A 9226-nucleotide genomic window follows, 5' to 3' on the forward strand; every position below is an offset into this window, starting at 1 on the left:
CTTAAGTGACTTGCACTATAGTTAATTTTTTTTCTGAAAGAACACTTTCCAAAATATTTACCAGAGCAATCATCCGTAACTAAATGATAACAACTTTCCAAGAGAGCTTCCTGAGACAGGATACCCAGCTGCCAGCTGGAGTGCTTGGTGTGTCCGAGGCTGTGTCACCTTGTCGCGTACACTAGCGCGAGGTGATCTGCCTGGTACTGAGAAGGCCCGCGTGTGTGAAGATAGGGGGTGACCCTGCCACACCAGCTTACTCTGCCTTGAACCAATGGTGAAGTGCAGAGTTACAGCAGCCTCTGGTGCAGTTTTTTCAGCCTCAGCTGTTCGCAGGGGATCGATATTGTTGGTTCTGGAGGAAGAAATGTGAGACTATTCAGCAAAACTCTTGAGTGCTGCTGGTGCTTGGAGGTCATTATGCAGCTTGGAAAGAGGCCTGGGTAGAGTGCTGAGAAATCTGATACCTAGAGAAATGCTTTTGCAAAATGGCCTTCAGCTTCCATCAGTGTCTTCTTCCAAGTATCCAGAAATACACACTTGGTTTGCTGCTCGTTTGTGCCTCCCAGGGAGGGACTGAATTCACCTCTTCAAGTGCCGCTTGCTGTCCGTGGACAGGAGGCAGTGTTTGGGCTGGTTCATAGACATGCTGCTGGGGCTTCCCTCTAGCAGAGAGATGGAGGCATTTTGCTGTCCCACTCTGCTAAAACTCAGCAAGCACCCTGCAAATTTTTCAGTCTGTGATGTTGGTGGGAGCAGATAGCTGTAGTTAGACAAGGAGCGTCGCTCACAAAAGCATTTCTGTATAACCTAGGGAGTTTGGCGACTTAAAAATACACTCTGGTCTGTGCGCGTTTGTACCCTTACGGATGGTTGTGTGCTTTTTATACAGGCCTTCTTTGAGAGCCACCCAGCCCCATCGGCAGAACGCACTGTCCAGCAGTGCTGTGAAAACATTCTGCTGAACGCAGCTTGGCTGAAGCGGGACGCTGAGAACATCCACCAATATTTTCTGCAGCGCAAGGCCCCACCAGCCATGGTGTGAATCTGTGCATGCCACTGCTGCAGTCCTGCTGCCGCCTCACAGGGAGAGGGAGGAGCTACCCCACAGCTGATTCATATGCCAAGAATTTGGAGTCTTTTTCTCAAGCCAATGGGGATTGGACAATGAATGTAGTTAACTGGTTCCTGCTCACACTCCAGATTTAAATTCTATTAAAATTATCAGCAATTCAGCAAAAAAAAAAGAGAGAAAAATCTGTAAATATGATAGTAATAAAACAGAGCATAACAAAACTGTGAAACTTCCTCAAGCCTTGTCAGTGGTTAAAATATTTAACACCCCTCTCCTGACACTCTTATTGACAGATGTTCTGTTTTTTACACCCTCCCCCAAAAAAAGGAAACCAGTGGTTTCTAGGTCAGTGGCATTTTGTGGAGAGTCTGGGGCAGGAATGGGTTAATCCTCTGAGCGCTGTGTGGAACAGGTCACTGGGAAAGGCAGGTGGCTGGTATAACATAGAGTCTGTGCATCATCCTAAGTGCAAGGTTTTGGGGAGATGTTCCTGCAACCCCCCCCAATCCAAGGATAGTAGGTTCCCTCCCTCTTGTGTTACCTCTCAGCAAAAAGAAAAATGTTCTGTTGCTCTTTGGTTTTTCTTCTTGGTTCCACTCGCTGATGTCCTTCTTAGAGATAACGGAACTGTAAGGAAACATCTTTCATAGCCACATTAAATAAGAGAGAGATTCATGCAATTTTTTTTTTTCTTACTAAATTGCACCCTCAAGATGCATGCAAACGAGGAGATAACTACTGTGTGACTGGTTCTCCTGGCTGCTGTTAGGGCAGGTCTCCTGTTCAAAACACCGTTACTTGTCTAAAAGATCCAGCTTGTTCAGCCTCCTCGTGGCCGTAGCAACACTAGCTTTTCGTTCCTTTCTGTGATGTTGATGGTAATTTGATTCAGAAGCCTTAAATTAGTGATGACTGGCGTGATGATGAAGTCTAAGCTGTGTGCCATCATTTACTTCACAAAGCAGCGTGGTCTACTAACCAGACACAACACCCTCTAATACAAAGGTTGGAGTTCCATTTTTTTTTTTCTTTAACAGGAATTCGTATTTGGTGTGGCTTAACTGTATTTCAGAAGGTCATCAGACTAACTGTCAAGACTGCTTCCCTGAAACATTTTTGTGCTATTGTTTAAAAAAAACAACAATTAAAACAGTTGGCGTTAATAAAAATGTCAATGTGAAATTCACGTCCTGATCTTGTGTTCTGTTTGAAGCCTGAAAAGTGTTGCTGCTTTCAAAGGACCTAACCTCTGAGGGAAGAGCGGAGGTGACGTGTCGCTGGTGTCTCTAACAGCCCCAAGGAAACCCTTGTTCTCAGCCTTCGCTGCTGCTGTCAGTGCTAGGTGGTCCTAGGGCAGCCGAACGAGCACACACTGTACTGATCGTAAGTAGACCTGTAAATCTGAGTAAAAATGGTAGCCAAGCACTGAAGGACTAAGCACTGGAAGGTAAAGGAAAGGAAAAAAATTGAGAGTTAGCAAATTGCTATTAAACAAACACCTGAAAATTTGTCAGACTCTGAAGAGGGAGCAGTGTTGTGCAAATGCTGCTGATGCCAACTGGGATGAGCCAGAGCAGGGGTGCACACCAGAAACGGGTGAGCTTGTCGCTAGTGGAGGTGCAGGACTCTTGAGCAGGATCGCATGGGTTGGTATCCCCGGGGCTGGTGTGGCTACGTGGTCAGAAACGAGACTGAAACGGGAATTCTGTTTGTCCCGAGTCATATCTGTTAACCTGACCGGTGTTTTTTTCCTGCCGTCAGCACTGCAGAGCCAATGTCATTTCAGAAGAGTAAGCTGGTTTCTCTTCTGCTTCTTGCACATGGACAAAATAACATGCAAAGTTGTGATTCCAGCATGACTGGTGATGTATGAAATTAGAAGTACTGTAGCTGCAAGTTGAGGCGATCTTGTTTTGACTTTACACAATGCAAATGACATGCAAGCAGTTGCAGGAGAGTGACAAAAATAACAAGCTTGTGGTCAGTGAGCAAACTGAATAGTCTCGGCAGACTGGCTGGTCCGAGTCTCTTCTGCATGCAAAGAAAGTAGATTTTAATTCTTCATGAAAGTAAGTTTGATATTTGTCCACTTAATATGAAATCTCTTTTTTCCAGTGGAGACAAACTGATGCTCAGGAGAGGGTCAGGACAAGAACAGCAGGAGGTACTGTGGATGAGGAAGGAGATGAGCCGGGGCTCACGTGGTGCTCAGCGAGGATATTGCCCATAAGAACCGTGTGTATTTGCTAGGGCTGCTGAGGTGCAGTGTCCCAGCACGCATCACGGATGCCGAAATGACAAGAAGGTAGCTTTTAACAAGGACTCCACTCTGTCTATCCAAGTTAGACACGTTTGAAGAAACCTCGATAAATTCTTCCTTCCCTCTCAGGCAGTTTCACTGGTTTCTGTGTCAAGTCTTGGATAAAGACCTAAACTATGTAGGTAATCGTTGGGTCCTTTATTCCTAGCACAGGCTCATAATGGAAATACAAGCAATACAAGTTTCCCCAGCAGCAGGAGGAAGAGTTTGCTTCCAGGTCTCTTTATTACTGTCGGGCGTAATGAGACAGTCCTGCCTGGATGGGTCCTGGTGATGGAGCGATGACAAAAATCTGATTGATTCTTGCTCACAGAAACGTTGGGGTGAAAATCTCCTTCAGTGTCTGGAACAGAAAGGTTTTCTTAACAATTAAACTTCCTGGATGCACCCATGTCCCCCCTGAGAGGGGCCCGGTCACTGGAACAGGCTCCTGAGGAAGCGGTGAGGGCACCAAGCCTGTCAGAGTTCGGGGGGCCTCTGGGCGATGCTTTGAGTCGTGTAGTTCAGTTTTGGGTGAGCAGCAGGGAGCTGGACTTCGTGATCATTATGGGTCCCATCCAACGAGATACTCTATGATCTGTTGCTCCTGTTACTTTTCTGATACAGCGCTAGGACCTGGCTTTACTCTTGGCATTTACAAGTAACCAACCTCGTGCTTTTGCCTTCTGTGCACCTCCCCTTCCCCAAACCCACAAAAAGCCTTCTTCAGTGAGCATCCCCCTGCCTGGGAGGCAGCGGTTGTTCCAAAATAAATGATGTGTGTTGCTGTTACCTTGCCCTCCTCTTGTTCTTCACAGTTTTGGGTAAACTTTACGGAAACAGTGCTTCGTGCAGCCCTCACTTCTGGTTTCTGCTGCAGATGGGTTGGCCGCGCTGTGCCCAAGGCATTGCCGTGCCACGAGGATGTCCCTGTAAAGAAGCAGGAGCTTGATTCCTGCTGAGGCGGAACACCGGTCTGATCAAACATGGATTGATACGGCCAGGTTGCGAGGCAGGCTTTGGCCTAGCGAGCTGTCCTGGTGCTGTGCCAGAGCTACTGGCTTGAATTCCAGGTGATCAGGTTTGGGAGGGCCGCTGCCCCTCCTGCAGCGGCTGCTTCCTGCTCACAGGTGAACCGGGGCGGCGGTTCATGAAGAAAAATGTACCAAAGCAATGTAAACCGCTTCGTCTTGAGCAGAGGATGCATGAATGATTTGGGCAATGTTCTTTTAGCCTCGAGATTCAAGGGTTAATTAACATTTTAAAGTCATTTCTGAAACAACTCCATGCTGCAGGTCATTGGGAGCTTGGAGGAAGGGGCATGGTTGGGGATAGTTCATCTTTTCACCAGTCCTTTCTTAAAACTGTCTCCCTGATCGTCTTGCATTGGCCACGATGAGATGCAGCAGCCTTGGCTAGGTGGCTCTTCGGTTGGAGATCTTTTTTTCCTACCCCATCAGCTTTAGAGAATTGAGTCTGAGTTTTAAGGAAATCTCAACGTGTTCATTTGTTTGCTTTTCTTAGCAGGGGCAGTAAAAATAATGAAAGCAGTTGAAATCTAGTCGGTGTTGGTTGCAACTGCAAGCTGGTATGAAGCCCGTTTGATACTGAGCCAGTGTGGAATGGTCAGACACCTGCACTGCGTTTGGCCCCGAGATGCCAAAATGCTGAGCTTCAAATCAGCTGGAAATGGAATTTTTAAATTGTTTTTGGGAACACTTACGGTGGGTGGAGGACTGGTGGCCTCCTGCCCTGTCGTTGCTGACGCAGATCCAGTGCTGCCGCCGGCACAGCCAGGTCTGCTTGGAAAGCATCCCGTCCGTTTGAAAAACAACAATCGCATGTGTGAGCTCCCCAGAGCAACTTGGAAAAGGCGAGATTTGTAATAACAAAAATACACATTCTTATAAATAGTCCCTGCTTTGATATTCACAAGACTCTTACACGTAGAACAGAATAATATTTAATCTGTCAGGGAAAAAGGCACGAGCTTGCCAGGCGGATGTGGAAATAGCTGGGGAAAAGTTTCGGAATCTGGTTTACTCTCCAAAAAAACCCAGATTTCAGACCAAAATTTTATCTAGCTGAAGTGGAAGTGCAGCCTCTGGAAAGACACAGTATTTGCTTCCCCAAACGCCAGGCTTTTGTCCCAAATGTACTCGCATTAAGAATACGCTCCATATTTTAAATTATTGTAAACGTCAATGATGTACAGCAAAAAAAATAAGCTTGGGAACCCCTGGGGAAAAAAACCAAACCACAACAACCCCCAATACCTGACGTCCCAAAGGCTCCTCTAACAGGTACCTACCTGTTCCTGTACGGGGGACACAGCAGCGCTGCGGTGAGGTCTGGGTGTCGCCCACCATCGCCCGCCCTGTCGTTAGCTATTGTATCGCTGCGTTTCAGAGAGTTTACGCCCGTGTGCTGTCAAAGGCGCCTTAACCACGCAAAATATCCGTGCGAGTAAAAATATTCTGTGACAGGGGATGGACAAGAGAGTCTTGGCCGCCAGGATCAGAACAAGGCTCGTGGCGGCGGCAGGGCTGATGCCAGCTTGTGCCAACGCCTCTTCCGCTGCCGAGCGGATCCTGGCTGGTGAAGGAGCAGCCTGCGTGGCCTGTCCTTCCCTGGCAAGGCCGAGATGAGCATCCTGCCACCCCCGTGAAGGAACGACCAAGCAGGAACAAGCGATTAAAGACCAAGCTGAGCAGCGGCTGGCTCAGTGAGCGCCGTTTGGGCTCTTCCAGGCTTTCTTTTTGTCACAGGAGAATTTGCTCTGCTAAATTTGTGGCGCAGGGTTAAAATAATTCATGTTCAAGTGAGAATGTGTGGGGGAAATACACGTGTGCCAAAACTCAGAGCCAGCGAGGACAGTGTGCTGTAGCCACTGGGTTGGTATTGTGGACTCATTAACTTTTCTTTTACAGGGACCCAAACCAGCAAGAAAAGAGAGGTTGTTTTAAGCCTGAGCATAACCAGCGTGCCTGGAAGTCATTCCCTCCCAGCAAGGCAGACCAGGTGAGTGTCTCTGCTCAGCCTTGTGTAACTTAGTCATTGTGCCGGCTGGATTTCATCCAGGATTTTTTCAAAACTGGATTTCATCACCTGACCGTTAGGAAAATGCATCTTCTCTCTGCAGCACATACGTCGGCCCCGGGGCTGCTCCAGCGAGGGGAGACGGAGCGCACAGAAATCCACCGTGTTCTGCAGTTCAGGGTTGGAGAAACGTTGGGTGCTAGGCAGCCGTTAACGTCTCGCTCCCTACAGAGGAAGGGCCGCCCCGGGGGGACACGTTGTCCTTCCAGGGCACGTGCTCGTTCGTGTAAATAATCTTATTCTGGATTCCTGAGTCAACTTCTTAAGCCTGGTGTCATCTAAACTCTGCTTGATTTATGGTGGTTCCGTAGAGGTTTCTACGGAACTCCAAGATCTGGATACATAAAAAAAAAAAAAAAATCAGACAGTCCCTGTCCCTTGGAGTTCATGTAGGAGAAGCCTGAAAGTCCTGAGCAGCCTCGCCAGACTCTGGAAGGGGAACCTGGTCACCCAGTTCCTGTTCTAACCACTTCCCTGGCTGAAACAACCCCACGTACCCCGACCGGCTCTAGAGTTGTTCCAAAGGTCAGCAGCTCTGCAGCATGTCTCTCCCAGTTTCTGCAGTCAGTTTGTGAAAGCAGGAGATGATATAAGCCTCGGTGATGTGCGTGCTGAGGCTGCCATTTATGGCAATGAGGAGAAAAACAGCGCATCTAGCTGGACTTCACAGCTCAGCCCCGGCGCTGCTGGGGGAGCTGGCTCTGCAGTCTCACTTACCCTGATTTTACACTGGGGTTTTGGGCTTTCATTGCTGCTAAGGCCAGATTTGTACAGAATTCTTTAATCCTTCACTCTCCCTGGCTCTCCTATGGGAGCAGTCCCCTAAGGAAAGTCATCCTGGTCAGCGGAACTGCACCGGCTGAGCACCGTGCGCGTCTGGGATGCGTCCTCGAGCCTGGGGGTGGGGAGGGGAATAGGGAAGGAGTTTGGAGCAAGACAGCGTCCAGCCAACCCAGCAGCAAACTGCAGCGGTGTGCCAGCCTCCTCTGTTCCTGTCAGGTCTCCTCCCCATGGGGGATTAGCTGCTACTGAGTGAATTCCACCCGATTTCAACCCAAATGCTGCTTGGTGAGTTGACTTTGATCCGCTAGCAGAGGCGTACTAGAGAGTGGTGAAGAGCGCTGTACACGAAGTGAACTCCATTCCTTCAGGCTGAATAATGTGTCCGTTCTGTTCCGCGAGTCAAGCTGTAAACAGTAATTGGTCCTAAACGAGGTAATGATGCGAACTGTTTACAACTCTGCCCATCCGACTCCTCACATTTACCAGGCAGCAGCACCCCTCTCTCCCCAGCTAGCACCGCGTGCCGTGGCCACGCTGTCCGTGCCTCCGCATCCCGCGCTCCCTCATCCTGGAGATCCCAAAGCTCTGCGGTCTCCAGTGAGCGCAGCCCCGTGCACCTTCCAGAGGTTGGTCCCAGTGTTGTTCTTCCAGCTGGAGTGGCTGAGGCAGATGCAGGCGAGACACCGTAAGAACGTGTAACGAGCTGATGGCAGCAGGACAAACAATTCAAATCCTGACGTCCGGACATTTTCAGCCCCTTCTTCCTTGCTTGTAACGGGTATACTTCAGTACTCCTCCTCCAGAGATCTCAAAGCACTCTACAAAAGAAGCTGATTGGGATTTAAAATCTGAAACTCAAGGCATAGGCAGAGAAAAGTTCTGGGAGATTCTGGCAAAGGGAGGGATGGTATCTAGGGCTCCTGAGCCCCAGAGCACCAGTCCGTCCCCATAACCTGAATTTCTTTAGGGGCATAATGAATCTTTTTCCGTGTTGCCCAGCTGTGAGCAAGCCCGCTTCCTCAGCAGTGAAGACGACCTGTCCTCGGGGGCCAGTGCTCGCTTTGCTCTGCAGCACAAGGCTTTCCTTGGGCAGCGGTTTGTGTTTGTGGGGGGAAGAACAGCAGCGGTGTGGGACAGGAAGGCCTGGAGCCATCAAGGATGAGTTTGACTGCTTTTCCCCCATCTTCCACTAACGGCTGGATAAGGGAGAGAAACCTGCCTGGGAGGAAGCAGCGGCGGTGGCGCTGGCCTCCGGAATCCGCTCCACCTCTGCACGTCCTGGGCTTGAGAAGCTCATGGAGCACCTGGAGCCTAGAAGGTGCCGTGGTGCTCGGGCATGATGCGCGGTTTTTTGCAGCCGACGGATAAACGGAGTTGTTTGCAACAGAAGCGAAGGCGTGCCTTGAGCTGCCGGACCGACTGCGTGCGGCACAGGAGCGTGGCGGTCGGGACCCTCCAGCACGCCGACGCTGTTCCCAAGTATTCGTAACTCAAGAGTTTCCCCGCTGCCGTCAGCTGAACTTCCCCTCTTCCCTTCGGCCCGAGACGGCTGCGTTTGATCAGATCCCATTTCTGGAGCGCGTCCCTTTCCCAGGAACCCGAAATACCTTGGGAGCAAGGGCTGCCAGGGAAGAGCGGAGAGGCTGCCCGGAGCGTGCCCCCAGCGCAGCCCGATTGCGTTACTAATTGCTGTCTCCCGGCAGAGCGCTGCCTTTAATTATTCAGCCACACCTTTGTTCCGCCCTTCTTTTTTTTAGGCGTTCATTTTTCCCTCTCCCCCCCCGCCCCCCCCAAAATCCCTCATCCCGCGGACGGGGGTCCAGCCTTCCCCGCCCGGGGGTGCAGGGGGCACCCCCCGCCACGGCAAAACAGCCGCAGCCCGGCCCCCGCCCCGTTCACCCACAGCCACCGGTACCGCCCGCTTCTCGGGGGCCGCGGCGGGGCAGCGCCCCCCCCCCCCCCCCCCGCAC

General features: G+C 50.4%; 1 protein-coding gene across 1 annotated transcript in view; it reads left to right on the forward strand.

Moving 5' to 3' along the window:
• NPEPPS (aminopeptidase puromycin sensitive) overlaps window positions 1-2261 on the forward strand; it is a 37110-nt gene extending 34849 nt beyond the window's left edge. The window contains exon 23 of the mRNA XM_086766958.1: window positions 893-2261. Within this exon, the coding sequence (XP_086623084.1) occupies window positions 893-1045 (153 nt within the window). The 3' untranslated portion in view covers window positions 1046-2261. The remainder of the gene's footprint in view (window positions 1-892) is intronic.
• The last annotated feature ends 6965 nt before the right edge of the window (window positions 2262-9226 follow it).

Source organism: Chlamydotis macqueenii, chromosome 25, assembly GCF_036417535.1.
Source record: "Chlamydotis macqueenii isolate bChlMac1 chromosome 25, bChlMac1.mat, whole genome shotgun sequence".
In the NCBI taxonomy this organism is placed as follows: Eukaryota; Metazoa; Chordata; class Aves; order Otidiformes; family Otididae; genus Chlamydotis; species Chlamydotis macqueenii.